Source organism: Syngnathus typhle, linkage group LG4, assembly GCF_033458585.1.
Source record: "Syngnathus typhle isolate RoL2023-S1 ecotype Sweden linkage group LG4, RoL_Styp_1.0, whole genome shotgun sequence".
NCBI lineage: Eukaryota > Metazoa > Chordata > Actinopteri > Syngnathiformes > Syngnathidae > Syngnathus > Syngnathus typhle.
The window spans coordinates 11,964,463-11,988,323 of NC_083741.1; the positions used below are offsets into that span (position 1 = coordinate 11,964,463).

Here is a 23,861-nt window from a genome sequence, read left to right on the forward strand (position 1 = left end):
TTTTCCCAAGCTGTCATTGTGTAATATAATATATAAAATATATAATAATATAATAAGATGAATGGTCGACCCTCACGCATTCTACCCTCAACAAATCTGTTCCTGTTTGCAAAATGTTTGGACACCACTGGCTTTATAGTCACAAAATAGACAAGGGCAATGTGAGATAATGAACGCAGACCTCATTATTATCCACAGCAGTGATTCTAAAGTAACACTTTTAGTGGTATTTGAAAGAATCACTGGATTCAATGTTCAAACTACCGTAATTTTCGGACTATAAGTCGCACCGGAGTATAAGTCGCACCAGCCATAAAATGCCCCAAAAAGTGAAAAAGAAAACATATATATGTATATAAGTCGCTCCTGAGTATAAGTCGCCCCCCCCCCACCCAAACTATGAAAAAAAAAACGTGACTTATAGTCCAAAAATTACGGTACGTATTTTACTGGGGCTGTCATTTAGGTTCTGTTATTATGACTGACTTCAACCTAATTAATACTGTACTCCCTACATAGTGTTTGTTCTATATTTAAGCGCAGTGTTAATGAGCATGATGTTACAGTGGCTTAGTAAAATATCAAATGTATTTTTTAGGAACACCTGATTCCATATGTTAATGGTCGTATGGCAGTGATTTTTTTTGCAAACCATTCATCTGTTGACCTGTTCTAAATGCATATGTGCATGTTTTTTTTTTTTGTGTGGGTCCAGTGGAGCACTAAAATTGACCATAGTGAAGAGTGACAAGGTTTTGCCAGCGACTGTGATTTTGAATGTCAAATTGTTAAAACAATTTCCGAGAGGAAATGATGGAAGCGTTGCCACTGAGTGATGAGTCAACTGGCAGTCCGAGGATAGGTCATGTTTGTTTGTCTCTACTGCCCGTCATAGACCCGGGGCCGCCAGGCGGCTGTTTGGACTGCAACACGACTCAGCAGGAAGTCTGGGGGGTGTCTCTGACTTCCTTGTTCATCCCACACACTAAATATTTTAAAGTTTTGCTGATGTGAAAATTGCAAAGTTACGGACCTAATTGTTCCCTGTATTAAAGATATAAATCAAAACAAGTTTCTTGCTTTGTTGAACTTTCCCTTTGTTTTGTTTTCAACTACAATTGCCACGAGAGAGAAAAAAAATCACAGATCTTTGCACAGCTGGTGCACAGCACAATGTTTTATCATGTTATATGGTCTGGCTGTGATAAGTTAAAGTACTGTAAACTTTACAGATATGGATTCCATTTACTGAGCAGAAATGCAAACAGAACATTTGTGAGATTGCTAATCTTCTTTTTTTAAATTAATTATTCCCCCCCCCCCTATTTTTCAGTTCAAGATTCGCCACCGCTGATATTATTTTCCTGATATGCGATATTCCTATGTACGTATGAAAACACAATTTGTATTTTTGTCATTTGTCTTGTTAATAATAGCAGTAATATTGTTTGATGTTATGAATGATGCATTTGTAAGGATGCAATCAGTCTATAAAAGTTATAAATGGAGTATTTTAAATTAACATGTGATGCTCTCTCTGCAGAATAACATGAACTCATTAATTTGCATGAGTTTTTCATTTTCATACAAAGTGCAAATACTTGATGACAGAACTGTTTTTCTAACATTTGTTTTTGTACAAGAGTTGAATAAGAAGTCTTTTACCAGAGCTTGTCCCCCCCCCCCCCCCCCCCCGGTTTTTCTTCAGCACGCTGGTATTATTTGACTGAAAGGGAGTGTCAACAATGGAAGCCCCGCTGCCTCCTCCCTCCCTCCCAACCCTTTAAAAGCGCTGCGCGTCTGTCACCTCAGCCTTGCGCACCGACTCAACGGCAGTGGGTACAACAAAGCCCACTGATACGATCTGAGACTTTTTTTTACTTTCTTTCTTTCTGTCTTTGTCAGTTTATTTCTTTAGAGAGGGGAACTGTGCTTTCTTTTCACTTTTGGTTGTTTTTCTTTTTGTGCGTAAAATGGCTGGTGTCCCACGCACGAGCCTTCTGGTGGCTTTGTGCGTGTGCAGCGCAGTGGTCCACGGTGTGCCAAAGAATAAACGACAGAGTGGACAGTATCAGGTGTATCCTGATTTCCACGACACCGAGCCTGTCAGCACAGGTTTGTGCATGCATTTTTCAGCAACTTTTTTGTCTTGACTTTTAGTTGCAATTTGAAGTTTATTATTCACTGTTTTAGTGTGTTCTTGTTTTATGATCTGCATTTATTTCTATCGTGTCTTTACAACTGTAATAATAATGCTCACATTCAATTGACAGTGTTGGGAAAACAATTGCACAGTTGCTCAGCAGTGGCTCGCTAGATGTTGACGACTAGAAATTCATAATGTTATTTTGCCTCACCAGAAATATATGCCAAATTCGTCTTCATAATGGAATAAATGCGCAAACAGGCTGTTAGAGTAGTGCACTAGTAGACTATTTGTCCTGACTAGTAAGACCATTTAGTGACTATGTAAAAAAGAAATTTCCTGCACAATACTTTAGGTAACTAGTGAGGCAAAACTACTAATGAGTATTTTGGAGCTACTTGTAGAGTCCTGGAGGCTACGAGTGTAATACACTCACCTTGTAGTTAGGTCTAGTAGGGTTACAAGTGCAGTAAGGGTTAATTGCATACTCACAGGCCAAAGGTGAAACTAGTAGTGTGAAAAAAAAAAAACCAACAACAGTGCCCTCAACTGTCTTACTTGTTCAGACAAAAGCATACTAGGACATGGCCCTATCAAGGATATTGAATAAATGTCTTTCCGTCTGGGTTTGAATACCGGGAAAAAAAACCTCTCAGGATGATGTGCAAGACTTTGTGCAAGCTTTACCCAAGCTGCAAACTACAATCTCAAAAATGAATATATTTAGGTGGATCCCTTTCTTCTTGTGTGAGAGACTGCATATTTTTGTCTTGATTGCTCATCTAATAATAATGTGACCAGGAAGCATTTTTGTGATCTGTACTGTAGTTGGCTGCGAGGAAAACGGCCGCTCATTCGGAGTGAACGAGCAGTGGGAGAAACCTTACCGGGGCAGCACGCTGTTATGCACCTGCAATGGAGCACAACGCATCAAATGTAAAACTAAGCCTGAAGGTTAGTGACATTTTTTTTTATATTATCACGCTCATTATCACACATTATAATAGGGAACCTTACTCTGCGGTACACGGCATTTGACTTGCGCAAGCGCACACTTTGTTCTGAGTACTGTATCGTTATTATGTTGTGCTTCCTTTGTACATTTCTTAGTGGAGGAGTCTTGTTATGATAAGTACAATGACCGGACATACCGGGTTGGTGAAACTTACGAGAGACCAAAGGACGGAATGATGTGGGACTGCACTTGCATCGGATCTGGTCGGGGCAAGATCAGCTGTACCATCGCAAGTGAGTTACCTCAAATATGATGGAGAGTTTGCTTGTTTTTTTTTGTATTAGCATTTTCTAATCTTAGAGTACAGTGCAGAAATACGTTCAAGTACGTAAACTTTCAAGTGCATACATTTTAATATATTGGAAGACATTTCTTCAGTGACGTATTATATCATCAAGCGACTTCTCCTTTAAAGGAACATCAATACGTACAAGCTGAGTAACACAAATACAATTTTCTCTACTAGCTGAATGAACCTATTATGTTGTCATTTGTAGATCGTTGCCATGAAGGCGGAAGGTCTTACAAAATCGGTGACACCTGGCAGAGGCCTCATGATACTGCTGACTATATGCTGGAGTGTGTGTGTCTTGGAAATGGCAAGGGAGAGTGGACCTGCAAGCCTGTGGGTGGGTAACATTGCTAAATGATTTTTTTCCCTGGTTGGACAGGCCATCTTGCAAAGTGCACACAGCCAACTTATGTTTGATGTCACTGTAAATATTTTACGGGGCAGTCGAACTAACAACAGAAAAACATTACTTCTAGTAAGACACTTGTTTTATTAGCGCATGTCTTAGTATGAGGACAAAGAGTGTACTGCTCCACACACATCAAGCTTTATATCAAGTATCTTGAATAAATGCTGAAACCGTGTTCCATACATGTTCGCTTATCTGCACAGCTGAGCGTTGCTACGACAACAATGCCGCCTCATCGTATGTGGTGGGGCAGACATGGGAGAAACCCTACCAAGGCTGGATGATGCTGGACTGTACTTGCCTGGGCGAGGGAAACGGCCGTATCACGTGCAGCTCAAGGAGTAAGCAGAAGCATGCATATATTAGTGATGTGAAAATGGGGCTTCAATATGATTCACGAACCATTTGTTGTGGTTATTGAGCCCTCTAGATGGCACTCTCTTTTCAACATGGGCCGGAAGGGACTCTTACTTGCCTTTTCTTGAACCCACATCAGTGCCATCCGGAGGAGTAAAAAAAAAAAAATGCAACTGGTTCATGAAGCATACTTGAAGCTTCATTTCCCCACATACGCAGTACCCGCACGCACGCACACATTAGTCATGTTGACATAGCCAGTTCTGAGTACTCTGGCTTTCTGACCAGATCGTTGCAATGACCAAGACACCAAAAGATCCCACCGCATTGGAGACACATGGTCAAAGAATGATGCCAATGGGCACACACTGCAGTGCTTGTGTTTGGGAAACGGTCGTGGAGAGTGGAAGTGTGAGCGCCACAACGCAGGCCAAGGTGAGAAAGGAAAGCCAACAGATTTCACTTTGGCACCAATGTTAAGAACCGCACACACGTTCAATTACTTTGGTCTCGAACAGGCACAGCTTCGGTGGTGGTGAGCCCACTCCATCCTCAGTTGGAGCTAGAGATTCCCATTGAAGGAACCTGTCCCACGGACTCCGGAGCCATCTACTACGACGGACAGCGTTGGATCAGGAGCCAGGGCAGCAAGCAGATGCTCTGTACTTGTCTGGGTAACGGAGTCAGCTGTCAGGAGTGGGGTGAGTAAAATTGTCAAGCTTCTTTCCCTCATTCGGGGTTCCAAGAAACCTCTTCCGACAAGTTTCTGCTAGGTTAAGATGTGTTATTGAAGAAGGGTTAGGTGCAATTGCACAATCTCTTGACTGCTCCCTAAATGACAAAAGTAGCCATAGTGGGATTACCATTTGATTCAATATGGTACTTCTCAATTCAAAAGGGTATGACGCAATGACTTTTTTGTTTTTTTGTTGTTTGAATGAACTTTTCAGTACTATAAATGCGCCATTATACCTCCAACAAAAGATGATTCGATACATATCTTGATATATTTTAAAATGGAACGGTACACTTGCATTATTTAAATCAAAAATTCTTTTTTTTATTCAGACCAGTTTTTGTTACTCTCCTAATATTTTGCTGTCAATTAAATACATTTGACATAACCTGTTTTGGTAACTTGCTCTAATGGAAAAACATTTTTATAGCAAGGTCATGGGCAGGTTCTATTTTGCTTCTCCGACCCTGTCAACGTTACTTCATGTTCCGCCGTGTTTAATCCCAAAGATCTCAATGAACCATTCCAAATCCCAGCTGTGGTTGACTTCTCTTTCTTTACTTTCTTGTTCATCTTTAATTTATAATTGAGACTAGGAAATGGAAATAAGAGAAAAATAATAGGTTCATGAAGTTTTCAAAAGCGTCAATTGACAGCAAATTGACATTCTTGATTTGTCCAGAGGCCCGCAACCAGGTGTACAGTGGCAACTCCAACGGCCAGCTATGCGTATTCCCATTTGTGTTCATGGGGAAGACCTACTACTCATGCACCACGGACGGACGCACAGATGGCCAGCTCTGGTGTTCCACCACCTCAGACTATGAGCGAGACCAGCAGTACTCTTATTGTACTGAGAAAAATGGTAAGAAGATGTTTGGACTTATTCAGTTCTACTTTACAGGACAGAATTGACAGACTGCATGGAAAATCAGCAGTGTGTAATAATTTTTTCCTCCATATGACCAGCCAATGTGGCCACACGAGGAGGCAACTCCAATGGCGCCCTTTGCCACTTTCCCTACCTGTACAGCGGCCGCAACTACACAGACTGCACATCGGATGGCCGTCATGATAGTATGAAGTGGTGCGGCACCACGTACAACTATGATGCTGATCAACACTTTGGATTCTGCCCTATGGCTGGTGAGTGTGTGAACACTTTGAGAATATTGAAGAATAGAATAAAATTTCATACAAACTTGCATGCTAAGAGACCGTTGAAATACAATGGCTGTTTTGAAAAAGTGTATTTCTTCTTGGGCGTGGTCATATTCACATATGCAGTTGTCACTTCCGAGTGTTTAGATGATAAAAATTTCATTTGAACATGTTGCACATGGTTGAAAAGTCAGTTAATCACAACAATATATTGCACTTCCTAAAATACGATAAAACGTAATTCTTTTGAATGGTCAGCAGATGATTTCTCAACTAGTCAAAATTACATCAATCATTTGCTCCATGTTAAATTGCAACTTAAATTGTTCCCTTGTCCTAAAATCAATCAAAGCTGTAATCTGGTTGAAAAAATACCAAAAGTTCAAGAATCTCTATAATTAAAGCCATTTTATTATGATTCAATTCTGTAAATGACAAGAATTTTTTTTTAAATATAATTTTCATGTGTTTTAATTTGCTCCAAATAAAGCCAAAAAGTGCAACTTGATATCGGCGACATATTATTGACTTATTTATTGATTTATTAAGATTGGGATATTGCTAAAATTGACCCTTGCAAAGTTTCATTATATTTGGATTGGGACAGCTAAAATGCTCCCAAAAAAGAAAGATGGTCACTATTCTGACGTGGACTTATTTTGTTATTGAGTATTTATTATACTCGGAACTCAAAGAGAAACAAATCAATACCCACAAGCATGTGTCAGTCTGCTGGCCTGTGCCAGATTTGGTCCTTATTTATGTGCCTTTCCCGTAGCCCACGAGGAGGTGTGCACCACTAACGACGGAGTCATGCACCGCGTTGGTGACAAATGGGACAAACGACATGACGTCATGGGGCACATGATGGAGTGCACATGCCTCGGAAATGGTCGGGGCGAGTGGAGTTGTATCGCTCACTCACAACTGCGAGGTGAGAGCCGTCAGATGTCATGAAGCTCGCGTGTTATGTCATCTGTCAACAAGGTGTGTGTCGTCTTTGCGTGTCCAGATCAGTGTATTGTGGAGGGCTTGACCTATGACGTCAATCAGGAGTTCTCCAAGCGCCACGACGAGGGCTACATGATGAACTGTACTTGCTATGGGCAGGGACGCGGACGCTGGAAGTGTGATGCTATTGGTAAGTTCTTGGCCTAGTAAATCACTATGTGTATAAGCCATAAGTTAGTTTTAAAGTAAAACGAAAAGAAATGCCTTCCAAATTTAACATAGCACAGAGAAGAGTGTGGTGAAAAATCCTTCGAAATTTGATTTAATAAAATTGCTGCTTATATGCGTAAAATCAGGAAAAGTAAGCCATTGCTCTTACACTCAAAATATTTTATATCTTGGAAATGTTTTTGGGGCAAGTTAAACAACCACAACCATGTCATTTTCATCTCCTATAACAGATCAGTGTCAGGAGCCACAGACAAGGGCGTTCTATCAAATCGGAGAGTCATGGGACAAAGTCATCCATGGCATCCACTATCGCTGTTATTGCTATGGCAACGGGATTGGAGAAATGAGGTGTGAACCCCAGCAGAATCACCAAGGTGGGTAACATTTAAACTCATGATCAGCCTCATCCACTGCCTCGGTTTAAAAAAAAACAAGACTTGTGCAATGTAGCTCTCGTTCTAAAATTACACAGTAAAATATTTCTGTAAAGGTCTGACCAGCACCAATGAAAAAAGATACATGCCAATAAAGGTGGGCAGATAAATAGTGGTGAGCCATAGTACTCAAGTGTTGTACAAACATTCTCACAGTGTGATGTCACACTGTGAGAATGTTTGTGAGCACCAACCCACAGCTACTGTAACACCGTCATGTTAACCTACTGGATGTCGCCTCCAGCTTTTCCTTTCTCTCATCGAGTCTCACTGCAACTTTCCAGGCGGCCATAGGCCAGTTCAGGTCATCATCACGGAGGCGGGCAAACAGCCCGACTCGCACCCCATCCAGTGGAACCCCCCCTCATCTGTTCAGATCACGCAGTACATCCTCAAATGGAAGATTGTGAGTCACAATAACGTCTCCCTGTCTCTCGCTGATTTGCAGAATGTCTTTTTACTCTGCTCCATTAATGATGACTGTAAACATGCCACAAGATCCACTTTCTAATTTGTCTTCAGTAAGGTTAATTTAAGTGTAGCCTACCTTTGATGATTTTTTGCTAAATGTTGCTCAGATAACTTTCCATATCCATCCTTTGTCTTTGAAGCGTTTTTAAAAAAAAAAGCGGTTGTCGCTCATCTCATGTTTTTGTTGTTCCTAGAAAAATTCTCGTAGCCCCTGGAAGGAGGTGGTCGTTCCCGGTGACCTCAACTCCTACACCATTTCCGGTCTGCGTCCGGGGGTCACCTATGAGGGTCAGCTGATCAGCATCTTGCGCTACGGACAACGTGAGACCACACGTTTCGATTTCACCACCACCCATGGTTCTTGTGAGTAAACCTACAATTTTCCACACATTTTCTTCATATCAACTCACACAGTCAACTACAAAAGCTATTTCAAAATGTTGCTGAAGTGAGGCAGCTCATACAAGGATGACTTTCAGTACTTCTTTCCAAAGACAACAAAACTGAATTGTCGTACCACAGAGCATACTGGCATACAAAACAATATCCCTTTTCTTCTCAAGTGGAAACCTCGGAGGGAGAGACAAACAAACCTCCACCGCTGGTCGACACCTCCGAATCTGTGACGGAAATCACTTCAAACAGCTTCGTCGTGTCCTGGACGTCGGCCTCGGCCACCATCTCCGGCTTTAGGGTGGAGTATGAGCTCAGCGAGGAAGGTGCACAGCGGCAAGTCTTGGGTAAGAAGAAACAACGAAATTGCGCAAATGTACACCCACGCGCAGAGGTGTTCTGGCCGCAACTTTACATTTTCTGTTTCAGATCTTCCTCGAACATCCACTTCTGTCAGCATCGGTAACCTCCTGCCAGGGCGCAGATACAACGTTAACGTCTACGAGCTTCCGGACGAGGGCGATGCCAACCTCATCTTGTCAACATCCCAAACGACAGGTAGGAACAAGCAAGCGCATTTGCTGTACGAGGGTCAGCCTTTAAAGTCCAAGCCAATCTAGTTTACAGTGTGATTTGTATTGAAGATGTTAAAATTCTAGAATAAAAGCAATAAAAATGTGCCAACGTGGCCTTCATTTCCCCAGCTCCTGACACTCCTGCTCAGCACGCTATCGATGATGTGGGAGAGACCTCGATCCGCATCAGATGGTCCAGACCTCAAGCTCCTATTACTGGTAATCAACTTCATATTGTATTTGTGGTAAACAACAGAACCAGAAGGTTCCTTGTCATTTTACATGGAACTTTATGGCAATCAACATCATAAATGTTTATGGTTACTATATATGTATGGTTGTTGAGTGTCTGCGTCTGTGTGCAATCAGGTTACCGTGTGGTCTACACGCCATCCGTGGAGGGCAGCAGCACCGAGCTGAACCTGCCCGAGTCAGAGACCTCTGTGACCCTGGTTGACCTTCACCCGGGTGTACTGTACAACATCAGCATCTTCGCTGTGGAGGAGAACCAGGAAAGTGAGCCTGTTTTTGCCCAAGTCCATACGGCTGGATCTTCTCAACCAGGTATGTTTGTCGAATGATGATGTAAGCTCTCGGGATGTTTTTTTACCATTTTTGCACATCGCAACCTCTGCATGACCCTCTGTATGATTCACGGGGGTCTTCGAAACAGACTTGTGCAAAGATTAGGGGAATGGAATGTGAGCACCACCAACAAGCAAAGAAATGCTATCCATCAGATCTTATCATGGCCACAGCTGGATTGTTGACTTGTCAAGCTAAAAATGTTTAGTAGACTTTCAGAGTAAAACCAGATGCTGTTTTGTTGAAGAACATTTCTCATCTATCGTTTGTTTAATCTGGAACATGAATCGTAATATTTTACTCCATGGATTTCCAAATGCTGTGTCACAATCGTACACTGTAGGCATTGACAGAAAATCATAACACTTCAGTTTGTTGATATAAACGGAATATTTTGCACCAGTACACTTAAAATATAAAGTCACATCATTTTACTAGATTTACAAAACTTTGCCTGTAATTATCCTACTAATAGAGTACACCAATGTTGTATTACTAGTGAGGACCAGGTTACTAGTACATAGACCTTAAGCTGTGTGTCGCATAAATGCTTGCTTGATATCTTTACATACAGTATAATTATAATGGATCTGTAGAGATCTATCGACTTATGGTGATATTTTCTTTTTTTTGTCAACTCATTTGTCTTGATTGATTTTGTGCCGCAGAGGAGGTGGCAGCCCCCACCGACCTGCAGTTTTATGAGGTCACCGATGTGAAGATCACCCTCACATGGAATGGACCACCCAGCGAGGTGACGGGTTACAGGGTGACCTTTTCCCCCGTGGCGCCCGACGGCACCGAGATCAGACCCCTCCAGTTGCCGGTGTCGCCCAACGCCTATGCTGACATCACCCACCTGCAGCCAGGCACTCTGTACCGCTTCTACGTCTATGCCATTAACGGGGGTGTGGAGAGCGAGCCACTGATGGGAGAGATGTTTACCAGTATGTGTTGTTCTTTGTGGGATTGAATATTTGGCAATTTTCATCGTTGCTATTATTCAAAGGGAATTTGCAGGAATGAACGAGAATATAGCCTACATTTGCTTTGCCTCCAGAACCAGATGCTCCCACCAGCGTGCAGTTCACCGACATCGGCCCAGACAACGCTCTGGTTACTTGGGAAGCTCCCCGTGCCTCAGTATCTGGCTATCGTCTCTTCTTGAGTATCCAGGGCTCCAGTCCTGTCGAGAAGCGAATCCCCGGTGATGTCACCCAGTACGCGCTGAGGAATTTGCGTCCTGAAACCGATTATACTGCTACTCTGCACTCTGAGCTGAACAGTGTGCTTAGTGAGCCCATTACCACGCTTTTCACCACAGGTGAGTGAGGTCTCGAGGTTGGCCTCAAGATGAGAGGTTTCGAGTGTTACATCATTTGTTAGAATACTTGTCCCCTTTGGTGCATTTGACTTAATGCTGATCAGGCTTCTGAATGAACAATCGCACCCACTTAAAGTCAAATAAACTGGTTGAAATTGTCATATAATGTCATTCCAGCGCCCCAGATGGGAAATGCACCTGCGTTCAGCACAGAGGTCACTGATACCTCCATCATCATCTCCTGGATACCTGTCCACAGGTTTAGCTACAAGGTAGCAGCCACAACAAGCTCGCCACATGAAAATGAATCACTTTATGAATGGAATGTGTATCTCTGCGTGTTACCTGTCCTAAAAGGATACCTTGTGGTTTGGGTTTGATCTTTTGCTATGCAACCCCTTATCGGGAGCAGCGTATTGTGCAAGAGGGGGCTTAGAACGTTGCGAACAGGTCAATTGAAGTTCATCCTGAAATTTCACCCAAGAGCCCAGTGTCAGTAGCTTAGATTCAATCTTTATGAAAGGCTCAGCATTATGATGTAATGACTTTGCGGTCCACAGTAATGTGTGCTTTTCTCATTGAGTGATCTGATCTTCTTTCCAGCTGTCTGTGCTCCCCAGCCAGCAAGGAGAGTCTCCAAAACACAAGACCTCTGACACTGGGCGCCTTTATGTAAGCGGTTTGATTCCCGGAACTCAGTACACATACAGCGTTCAGCCCATCTTCAATGGACGCCCTCGTGGAAGCGCCATCACCCGCAACGTTGTCACCCGTGAGTAACTCTCAAACACCTTTACTGACCAGAAGCACCCGGGAATGCAAGTGCAAGGCATGCGAAGGGAGTAGATGCAAATACACGTGATGAATCGTCTTTACATAACGAGTTGGAACGGAAAGCGTTACAAACTAAGAGCGAAATTTCTTCCTTAAACGTTGCTGCCGTGCTGCTCTCATATTTTACACAGTGAAAACCATTTCAGACTTATTTGGATGATTGTTACGCATTTGCTCAATGTCCCAATGCTTCTACCGCGGTCTCCCTGCAGCTTTGTCTCCTCCCACTGACCTGAGAGTCCAGTCCAACTCTGACACAGGAGATCTCGTTGTCCACTGGACGGCCTCCAAAACACCAGGTAAATATTGACTGGGCTGCCCGGAGCCCACCGAGTCTAGACATTGACCTCCGAAAACACCTCTTCCCGGTACATCTTTTCGACTTCTCACAGTGACTCATACGTAAAGGAACAAAATCTGACGTCCTTTCCCACCCCCTCACTCTGCAGACATCACGGGCTACAGAGTGTCCAGCACGCCTACCAGTGGACAGAAAGGAAACAGCCTCGAGGAATTTGTGAGGGCTGATCAAACCTCATGCGTGCTGGAGAACCTCAATCTTGGGGTGGAGTACAACATTAGCGTGTTCACCGTCAAGGAGCATTTGGAAAGTCTGCCCGTGTCCACTATTATCACCCCAGGTAAGTGCAAATGGAAAAGGCATTGACACATGCTGAATCGAGAGCACACTCTAGCGCAGAGTAAGAAGTGTGTTTGCCGTGTGGGAAATAAGAGAAAAAGCTGAGTGAGATTGTGGAAGACACTTATTGTCTGTGTTCCCCACGTCCGTCAGTTTTCACGAGGGCTAGAGTTTCATACTGGAGCTATTTGCAAAGTAGAAAGTCATTGGAGAGAGTTTGCACAGTGTGTGTGTGTGTGTGTGTTTAAAATACAGGGAGTAAAAATACATAATCAAGTCAGTGTAGATTTCCGGAAAAAAACACTTTTGTATTCAAACCTTATTGTTTAGTTTAGAGCAAGTTATCCTAGCATTATGAACATAAACCCCAAGGATATTTTGTCCTTGTTTATGATCACACATTCCACCAATGCAAAGTACTCCTCTCACCAAAATTACGGTTTTAAATTCTGAAAAGATTCAAAAATAAGATATTCCTTTGTGCCACTCGGGGAGATTTTTTTCTGCTGCCAAAAAATCAGCCAAAATTCTCCTTGATTATTGTGTGTGACACTGCACTATTAAATGTCATGTGTTGTTTAATTCAGCCTGCTCCATTATAACCTGCTGGGGTCTTTGGCTAACATTTGCATGAAAATCTTGTGTGTCATAATCATATAAGTGGCGCATGCCCTCAACTGTTGATTTGCTGTCCGATTTGAATGTTGACTGTATCGCTCCTGGCACTGAATGTTGAATTCATTGAATTAATCTGTGTACGGTAATCATTGTCTATGTCTTTCTCATGTTGCTTGCGCTTTGCACCTGGCCTAACCCTTCTAGACATACCTCCACCGAGACATATTCGCTTTGTCGACATTACTGACACCACCATTGGCCTGCGCTGGATCCCACTGAACTATTCGACCATAACGGGTTACCGGATAACGGTAGCGACGGCGGGCCAGAACTTGCCCATTTTTCAAGATATGGTGGACGCATCAGCTGGTTATTACACGCTCCGTGGTTTGGAGCCCGGCGTGGACTATGACATCAGTATCGTCACAGTTATGGAAGAGGGGGAAAGCGAGCCAACCACACACACAAAGCAAACTCAAGCGGGTGAATTTCAGATTTCTATTTATGTGTGAGGAGAACGACACCATTGATTTTAGGAAATTCTTGCTTTCTTATTTTGTACATGGGTAATTCCAGAATCGGAGGGACCACTTTATTTAAAAAGAAAAAAAGTTGCCAAAAAAAGGGAATATTTTGATTCGTTCAGCACGACCATCAAAAGACACAACGCAAGATACAGTCTTATTTATATATTGCTAAATAAATCAACCAATTAAAAATGGTAGATTTCATTTGAATCCTGAAAAGATTTTAGGAAGGCGAGAGACACAACTTCAGAGGATAATTACTACTATCGTACTGAAAATATGTCTGTGATAAAACAAGAAGCTTAAACAAGAAAGACATCAACAAAGTCATACTCCCAAAATATGCAGATTTATGGTAACTTTGATTTTGAGCAAGTTGGTCATCAGTAGAGAACAAAAAAACATTGTAACATTTTGGTATTTTAAATGATGTTTAGAAATCACTTTTACTACAATTGCATTTAGTCAGTAGAAAAATACAATTAATACAGAAAGTGCATGTTTCTGAATTTTGTGTGTGGGTTATGTCCTCCAATTCTGGAATGATACATATACTAAGCAGTGGTACCATGGCTTATGAATTTATACCATTCGTTCCATGACCATCCTCGTAACGGCAATCACTAGTAGCTTAAATTTACTTTCCACATTTAAACGATTGAAAATGCCATTAATACTACTCCAGAACACCCAGAAAACTGTAATGTTTCTTTTTTGATAGAACCCTACAGTAAACATAGGGTAATACGGCAATCCAATAGAATGTCGGAAAATGAAGACAGCACATTTCCAATCAAAGTGCTATGTGGTTGAAAACTTGTAATTCTCTTTTTCGTATGTCTAGTTTTGCAGCAGACGTCAATTGGCATTGGCAATAAAAAGCTTGAAGCAAGCACACTTGGCTTCTTTTTTTTGCAGAACTGTTAGCAATCTGCCAAACTGCACTCACACACATCGAGAAGGGGAAAATACAAAAAGAAAAAAGACATTTATCAAAATACCTCCACAAGAGATGGACAATGTGAGTACAAAACAATAGTTACAAATACTTCCACAGTGAGTTTGCTGCCACCATCTAGCGGTGCACACAAATCAAACATGTCGACCATGCGATGAACAGAAAGGTCATAAGTCAAGGTACCACTCCAAAAGCAAAGTATTGTTGGTCTAATGTTGTTTTGCTTTCTACATGAGATCAAGCTGTTATTCCCTCATATCCTCAGTGATTCCAGCTCCAACCAACTTGCAGTTCGGAGGTGTGGGTCCTGACCACATCAGGGTCACATGGACAGTCCCACACGTTGCCACTCCGAGCGACATTTCTCGCTTTGTCATCCGCTACAGCCCTGTGACTGACGACCGCGATTTTAAGGAGGTCAACGTGGGCGGAGCCTCCAACACCTTCTTGCTGGAGAGTAAGGCCACAACACAGCAACCGACCTATGACAACTATGAAGCCGTTGATTTGAGTTGCAAGCCATTCTAACGAATTGTCTCCCTTCCCATTTGTACAGATTTGCTTCCTGACACAGAATATCGCATTAGTGTGGTGTACATTTATGGAGAGCGAGAAAGCAACCCTGCCACAGCGACACAGAGGACAGGTGAGTGAGACAAAAGTTGTATCGCTAGTCAGGATAAGTTGTATCGCTAGTCAGGACAAATAGTGTCCTTTTGAGCACAATGAAACATTTTGAGTTTGCTGCCACCCACGGAACGCCGTGGTAATTCTACGACGCCCTGAAACGTATCACCTCGAGATTATACAATTGTATAATATGCATACTTTTTCTTTCTAGCTGTGGATTCCCCAACTGCTTTGGACTTTTCTGACATCCAAACCAACTCCTTTAAAATTAACTGGCGGGCTCCATCCGCTAGCATCACGGGTTACCGGATCCGCCATCAGAAGACAAGTGGTGGGCGCACCAAGGATGAGAGACTTCCCCCTAGCAGGACTTATTACACTCTGACCGGGCTGACTCCTGAGACCGAGTACCTCATCGCTGTGTACGCTGTCAAAGACAACCAGGAGAGCCAACCTGTGACAGGCACACAGGCCACCAGTGAGTGTTTTGTTTACTAATAGTGTCCTCTTTTGAATTTGTTTTTTATTGAAACGTAATGAATCTTCTCCACATCTCCAGTTTCTGATGCTCCCACTGACCTGGAAGTCATGTCGTCTTCGCCCACAAGCATCACCATTCGATGGGACGCTCCCTCTGTTGCCGTCAATCAATACCGGATCACTTACAGAGGCACAGGTATGGTTTCTTCTACAATTGTCATTTTTACCCAGTAAATACTCCTCAAATTTTAGTGATCAATAGTTTAAAAAAATATCCAGGACATTTTCCACCAAATTTTCATGGGAAGTGAAAGTGGGGAATTCTGAAAATATCCTTAATTGGAAAGTTACCATAGAGATTGTGCCAATTTCTCTATTAAGAGCTAACTTTTCATTTTGTTCATGAAAGGTTTTTACCTTTGACATTTTGCATCCATAATTAAAAGTGGGGTCTTCTGTCGATTTCCAGGTGGGGGAGCTCCTCAAGAGTTCACCATCCCAGGCACTCAGACCACAGCCACCATCACCGATCTGCAGCCGGGGAGCGACTACACCATCACGGTTTATGCTGTTACCGGAAGAGGGGATAACCCCACCTCCAACACCCCGGTCTACATCACACATAAGACTGGTAAAGGAAATTGAAAGAGGAAAATATATTTAACTCGGAAGTATGAGTGGCTGAAATTCAATTTGTTCTTTAGATATCGAGCCGCCTGCTAGCATGGATGTGACTGATGTGAGCGACAATGCAATCACAGTACGCTGGGCTCCTGCTCGGGGGCCCATCACAGGCTATAGAGTCACTGGCGCACCTAAAAATGGCCTTGGACCATCCTACTCAAAGGACGTGTCTCCCGGTAAGAGCCAGTTGGATTGCAAGTCTTGGGACACATGGGTTAGATTAGGCCAAATTCCCTCTGAATGTTAATTTGATCAAATCTAAAATCAAAGATTCAATTGAGCATGCTGCTTTGGCAGTGATATTTAATTTACTAACAGAGGGAGTCCAACTGCACCACACGTTGTGAATCAGTTCCTGTAAATCATTTAAAATGTCAGCCTGACCTTGTCTCAGCTCCATGACATGTTCTTATTTTGTTCCACTTCCAATAGCCACAGATGTATTCGTGTCCTAATACTCCGGTCCATATTTTGTGCAGAAACAAGTTTAGTCTTGCCTTTTCCCAAACATGCTCTGTTCTTTTTTTGCTTTACAGCTCAAACTGAGATGACCCTCACAGGCTTGATGCCAACTGTTGAGTACGTTGTGAGCATCTCTGCCCTGGGCACTGATGGCCAGCCTTCCTCTGCAGTCGTGGAAAATGCCATCACAGGTCTGCTTCTGATCTTATCTAGGAAAACTGAAAGGATTAAATGAGAACTCTTGACGACTAAACTCATGTGGAATGACTCAAGTGACCAAACTTTGACAAAGCTTCTGTAGTTGGATGGTTCAAGCTTCCCTTGCTCATCAATAAACTTCAACATAGTTCATTTCCTTGGTTTCTTTTCACCTTTTCCCCACAGCGATGGATCGTCCAAAGGACCTGACCTTCTCTGACATCGATGCCAACTCTATGCGCATCGCTTGGGACAGTCCAGAGGGCACAGTCACATCCTACCGCGTTCTCTACTCCAGCCCCGACGATGGCGAGAGGGAGCTGCGTCCGTCACCCAGAGGCGATCAGGATAGCGTGGCCATAAAAGGCCTTCGGGCTGGAACGGAGTACACTGTCAAAGTCATTGCTCTCCATGGCCGCACACCCAGCACACCATTGGTGGGAACGCAAGCCACAGGTAGACACAACTTTGCTGATACATGCTCTTAACTAAGAATGAAGAGGGCCCAAATTGCTCATGTATTTGCTCCTTCTTTGTGTTCGTCTGTCTCAGTCATCCCCGCTCCCACCAACCTGCTCATCTCAGAGGTGGAGCCCACTTCCTTTGCGGCGTCGTGGCAGGCACCTAACGCACGGCTGTCTGGATACCGTGTGGTCGTCAACCCAGAGAACATCAACAGTCCCGCCAAGGAACTCAATGTTTCTCCTGACACAACAAGCGTGGTCATACCCGGGCTTATGGTAAAAATTGAACGCTAGATTTTCCATTTTATTAACTTGCATGGTGATCATGTTCTGTTCTCGCAGTTTTTTTTTCTGCCCAAGATATCAATCAATCAATCAATCAATTTGCCCACTGAGGTTTTTTTTCCAAGTAAAACACAGACACCATGAACGAATTTATACATCTTTATCTTGTACTTGTACCACAGGTAGCCACCAGATACCAGGTCCATGTCTATGCTCTGAAGAACTCGGTCACCAGCAGACCGCTGGTGGGAGAGGCAACCACACTGGAAGGTAATCTGATATTTCAGCTCCTTCTATTCCAGTAAAGTGTGTGTGGCTGGCATACAGTTGTGAAATGTAGTGACCAACAAGTAGTGGCCCGTAAATAGATCTTCCTTTCCCATGCAGATCTAAGTCCGCCTAAGCGTGTGCGTATCAGCGATGTGGGGGACAGCTCTTTCACCCTCAGCTGGCGTACTAAGGTGGAAACCATTACCGGTTTCCTCTTTGAGGCCACGCCCCAGGGTAGCTCCCGTCCCATTGTCACCGAGACCATCCCAGCAGATGTATACACATACACCGTCAAAGGTAGACCACGAAAAAACAAAAACATTTCAGAGGAAATCATATTTGCCATTGCTCACTGTGCACTGATGTGTTTTTGAAGGTCTCAAGCCAGGCACCACATATTCCATTAACCTGTACACTCTGAACGGCAACACAAGGAGCGCCCCGAATACACTTACTGTCCAAACAGGTATTGTGTGTGTATTTGTATGCATTTCTGCACCAATATGTTAATTCTATTAAAGTTAACTAGCAGCATGTTGAAATTTGTCAAATGTGCTTGTAATTGCTTAAAAAAGCCAATGAATGGCAGCGGAGAACTACTAGAAAAGGTTCCATAAAAAGAGCAATTCCACAAATTTTTGAATTTTTCTCTGTAGCTAAACCGGTCGTCCAAGCTCCCACCAACCTTCAAGTGACGTCTTTGAACCCCACCGACATCTCATTCACCTGGCAACCTCCAGCCACGTCCATCACGGGTTACTACGTCACCTACGGGGAGCCCAGAGCCACTCCACAGGAGCTGAAGCCACGGCCCCACGCTGGACAGAACTACGCCACCATATCTGGTAGGCTTTTGCTCCACATAATCCTCTAGGCTCTTTAGTCAATATTTTGTTTTTTAACAATCTCAATTAAATTAATCCAAATGTAACGAAACCATCCAAGATTGTTGATTTTTGTCTTATTTTGTCATTTCTAACTTTAGCCCTTTAATTGAATGAATATGTGTATTCTATATGCTTCTAGGCAGGAATGAACATAAAACAAATTTTCAAGACTTTTTTTAGAACCTGCACACTGTGCAAACAAAACTACAACTTGAAGGATTAATGATGACCAGAACTATCCATCCATCCATTATGTAAAAAAAAAAAAAACTTAAATATTGAAATGTCTTTCTGTACTTCTCTGATCAGGCCTGAAACCAGCCACAGAGTACATCATCAAGATTGTTGCCATCCAGAACACACAGAGAAGCACTCCACTTGTGGGACGAATCAGGACTCGTAAGTGTTCCAACACTTTTGACTATCAAATTGTATTTGCTGTGCTTCTTTATTTCTCATCAAACACTCACAACTATACATTCTGTTCTGGATGAAAGAAAAGTTGAAGCCACTGTAACATTACAGACAGTTTGAACCTTTCACTCATGGAATCCCACTTTGTGAATGACTGGTTAATCACAACTTGATCTCCCTCTCCCAGAACCTGACTCCTTGCTCCCCGTGCCGCAACCCCATCGACCTGGAGGTCCCACTGATCTGGACAATAGAGTTCAGCTCGTGGGAAACAATAACCAGGATGGTCTCGGTGGTCAGAGCCAGCATGTGGAGTACACTGAGTACAACAACAACAACCGGCCCACCCCGCAGACCCCGTACGGCCAAGTTCAAGAGCCCCTAGTTTTTGTGCCCGGTGGGCGGGGCAAGCCCTACGTGAAGCTCAATGTGCCCTATGGCACCATCTTTGCCAACGAGACAGGTCTCCCGCAGGAGGCTCAAACAAGAACTTCCATTTCCTGGAACCCGTACAGTCAGAGCAACGCGTACTTGGTCTCTTGCAATCCAGTAACACATTTGGATGAGAAAATGTTCGAGGTAAGAGCGCCGATGGAAAGCCATCGATTTGATATCATCGACAACTTTGAATTTCAATGCAATTTCATTTTTCTACGCTTCCGTCTAGGTGCGCTTACCAGGCTCCGCCACCACCGCCACGCTGATCGGCCTCACCCCTGGGGCTGACTACAACGTGATTGTGGAGGCTCTGAAGGGAGCGCTCAAACACAAGGTCCTTGAGCAGCTTGTTACCGCTGAAAACACCGGTGAGTCCCAAACAGTTTCATCTTTACATTCAATTACATTTACTGGAAGGGAAAAATTGCAAAATATTAGCAATGCCTTAAATCTCTCATAAAAAAAAACGGTAATTGGGATTACTGTATTTTTTACACATGTATTCTGTTTTACGTGACTTTGTCATCTTCCTTCCCGCCAGTCCAAGAGGGAGTTCCTCCGACAGACGACGCCTGCTACGACACCTTCACCGCAACCTACCACGATGTCGGCACTCAGTGGGAACGCATGTCCGAGACGGGCTTCAAGCTGTGGTGCACGTGTCTGGGCCTCGGAAGGGGACACTTCAGATGTGACTCCTCTAGTATGTTTCGACCTTCATACGACAGAAATGCGCTTCTCACAAAATGTTAGGGAAAAAAGGAAAAGGTCAACTTAGGTTAACTAAAGTGCATTTTCAGTTCATCTTGAAATTTCACAATGAAGCTTAATATTTCTTACCTTGTGAGTGTTTTACATGCAAGTGTTTTTAGAGACAAATTGTGTATTTCACTTGGATCTTTTATGGTGTTGTTCTTTAGAGTGGTGCCATGACAACGGGCAAAATTACCGCGTCGGAGACAAGTGGGACCGCCAGGCCGAGAACAATCACTTGATGAGCTGCACTTGCCTGGGCAATGGCAAAGGAGAGTTCAAGTGTGAACCACGTAAGGCTCCAATACCTTCATTTGTGGTTGTCAAATTGTAGCTCGCAATTTATTAAATCATAAATTATAGCGTTATCTGCGCTCGAGCCAAAACTCTTTCTAAAATTAAAATATTGCTTTGGAACTATCTGTTGATTCACAGATGAATCAGTATGCTACGATGAAGGCAAAACATTTCAAGTGGGCAACCAGTGGCAGAAAGAGTACCTGGGCGCCATTTGCACCTGCACATGCTACGGCGGACAGCAGGTACCGTACCAAACGGTGACCTTTGTTTAAACACCGGTCGGGTGGGTCACTTATGTATGATGGTTCCTTTTTTTATTTCAACAGGGCTGGCGATGCGAGAACTGTCGCAAACCGGCATCGGACGCCGACGCCAGTGTCGTGCAACCTGTTCAATACGGCAAGGTGAGTCTTCATATCCATCTTGAGCTCCACTACTACTGGTATGTCCACTCTTTGTCATCACTCGTAAGACAATTCAGCACACTAGTGATCACTTGTGAATGACGGTGTCTATGGCAAGCCATTTGATTTGGCTGGTGTAGTAAGGTTCAGCAGGTTACTAGTGCATGACAAGTGCCTACTAGTTGGGCCGGTGGTGTTACTCATGCAGCACAATAGTTTACTTGTAAGGTTAAGGTATGTACTTGTGCCAATTATTGATTAAAAACAAAACAAAAAAAACTTACTAGTAAGACATGGTCACAACTACTAATCTTATTTCCAGCCACTTTTACTCATACTAGTAAATCTAAAATTGTTCAAAAAACATATTAGATTGTGCTACTGGTGTCCCTAATGTTTATGTCCTTTCGCTGAACACTTCTCTCTCCTTCCAGAACATTCACTGCCCCATTGAATGTCTCCGACCCGGCCTTCTGGCAGACACGCTGGCGGTCCGGGATCCTCTGGAGTGAGAGAACCGCCCGTCGAACCGACCGCTTTGCTCCCTTATTGTCTGATTACTGCACTGCCCGAACCCAGAGATGTTGTCTGCCGTGGCGCAAACGGGCTAATCATTTTCTGACACATGCTCATCCAATGTTAAACTGCACTTCTGCCTGATCAACATGATCCCTTCACTCTTGACCATTTCTAACTTAGCTCTATTTAGCCGAACAGCCATTACAGCTCAGCTCAGTAACTCAATGTGTGTTTCAGGCATAGTTTTGTTAAACATTGTTGCGTTTCAAAGCATTCGGCTACTGCTGGCAAGAGGGGTGACACTGTCTCTTACTAATTTATCCCTTTAATTTCTGTGTGTGAATGTGAGTGGAATTGTCGCTGTTCTATTTTTGTATCTTGTTGTCCATGCCAAAGTTGTTTCTACTCGACAGAAAGTCTCTTATTGTAATAAAGTTGGAAAGATCCAAGATCGAAGCAACGTAGTCTGTCCTATTGACTTGCGGTGAGGTTCATGACTGGGGAGGCAATGACATCACCCCCCCAGTGACGTGCATTCCAGTTCTTTTAAGTGAACTGAATCTTTAGAATCAGTTTACACAAAAGATTCGTGCAAACGAATCGTTCAACGAATCGTCCCCCCCCAATCACACACACGCACGCTGATGAGGTTTTTTTTTAACTTCAGTATCACAACAACTAAGCAATACACCAAACAAAAAAAATAGTGTCCAAATGACGTCACAGATCAAACAGCCAATCAGAAAGTGGGGGTGAGGGCGGGTGTGGCACTTTTCACTGAAACCAGGGGTGTCGACCTCCAGTCCTCGAGGGGCCGCGTTCCAATATGTTTTCCAAGTTACTCTCGTTAAACACACCTGCGTGAAAAGTTCAGTTCATTTTCACGTCCTGCAGGAGCCCAACTTTTCACACAGGTGCACTTAACGAGGGAATCTTGGAAAACATGTTGGAATGCGGCCCGAGGACTAGAGCTTGACACCTGTGACCTTTGACCGTGATATTTCCCTAATAAAGTGGCCTGTTACTAGGTACACTTGAAAATGGCGGTGTACCTAATGGAGTGTCCATGTGATTCCCTCGTTAAGTGCACCTGCGTGAAAAGTTTTAGCTCCTGCAGAACGTGAAAATGACCAAAAACTTTTCACGCAGGTGCACTTAACGAGGGACTCTTGGAAAACGTTGGAATGTGGCCCCGAGGACTAGAGCTTGACACCTGTGACCTTTGACCATGATATTTCCGTAATAGAGCGGCCTATTAGGTACACTTGAAAATAGCGGCGTACCTAATGGAGTGTCCAAGTGACGTCACAGATCAAACAGCCAATCAGAAAGTGGGGGTGAGGGCGGGTGTGGCACATTTCACTTTCACTTAGTAAGCTTTTTCCCTAATGAAGTGGCCTGTGATTAGGTACACCTCATGGACACTTCAATAGGTACACTACACGAGGTAAAAAAAAACAAAAGCTTAAATAAATAAATAAGAAAGTGTAGCAAACGATTCTTTTGAACAAATCTTTTGAGTGAACCGATTCTATTCACTGGAATGCACATCACTAGTACAAAACAGTGCAGCCGGTCAAAGGTTGCTATGTTGAAATAGCTGACTGGTTGGTAACACGGGCTCTCGCTCGGTAAGATCTTGGTTCGGTCCCGGATGTGAGCATATATGCTGTTTTGATCTCTATATTGGTACTTAAAGATCATCTTTTTCTATCACCAGAAAATTGTGGTTTTTAGACTGGCATTCACCATGAATCATCCTTGGAGCCTAAATCTTTTTAAATATGGCATAGCTGCGGAATACAATGGTGCCAACAGGGGGCAGTGTAATATTGACAGCCATATAAAGATGTCAGAGCTGATTCAGTAAACTGCAGTGATACCATGACATGTATTACTGTGGATATTATTATATTTTCCACCTGCACTATTTATGTGTAAATATCCATTCTTTGATAAGTCTGAGCACAAAAACAGCAAATAACAGGACACAGGGACACAGACAAATTCTCGGAA

The 23,861-nt window shown here is 43.2% G+C and overlaps 1 protein-coding gene across 2 annotated transcripts; it reads left to right on the forward strand.

The window, feature by feature from the left end:
- Nucleotides 1-1,790: 1,790 nt before the first annotated feature.
- Nucleotides 1,791-22,301, forward strand: fn1b (fibronectin 1b). Of its 2 annotated transcripts, XM_061275765.1 has the most exons (46): nt 1,791-2,115; nt 2,975-3,100; nt 3,257-3,394; nt 3,659-3,790; nt 4,066-4,203; nt 4,508-4,654; nt 4,738-4,920; nt 5,638-5,820; nt 5,925-6,101; nt 6,895-7,050; nt 7,129-7,257; nt 7,529-7,672; nt 8,017-8,138; nt 8,398-8,566; nt 8,767-8,943; nt 9,026-9,154; nt 9,301-9,390; nt 9,541-9,735; nt 10,425-10,703; nt 10,817-11,080; nt 11,258-11,352; nt 11,684-11,852; nt 12,127-12,213; nt 12,364-12,555; nt 13,377-13,655; nt 14,923-15,114; nt 15,214-15,303; nt 15,499-15,765; nt 15,847-15,963; nt 16,237-16,398; nt 16,472-16,627; nt 16,988-17,104; nt 17,298-17,567; nt 17,664-17,851; nt 18,043-18,130; nt 18,248-18,427; nt 18,507-18,596; nt 18,787-18,975; nt 19,327-19,416; nt 19,619-20,010; nt 20,099-20,237; nt 20,411-20,572; nt 20,790-20,915; nt 21,058-21,164; nt 21,249-21,326; nt 21,761-22,301. In XM_061275765.1, exons 1-46 carry the CDS (start codon nt 1,974-1,976, stop codon nt 21,836-21,838), a joined length of 7,320 nt encoding a protein of 2,439 aa, XP_061131749.1. In that variant the 5' UTR covers nt 1,791-1,973; the 3' UTR covers nt 21,839-22,301. The 2 variants fall into 2 exon arrangements, with proteins under 2 accessions (XP_061131749.1, XP_061131750.1); XM_061275766.1 differs by lacking the exon at nt 13,377-13,655 and having other exon boundaries at nt 1,792-2,115.
- Nucleotides 22,302-23,861: the final 1,560 nt, after the last annotated feature.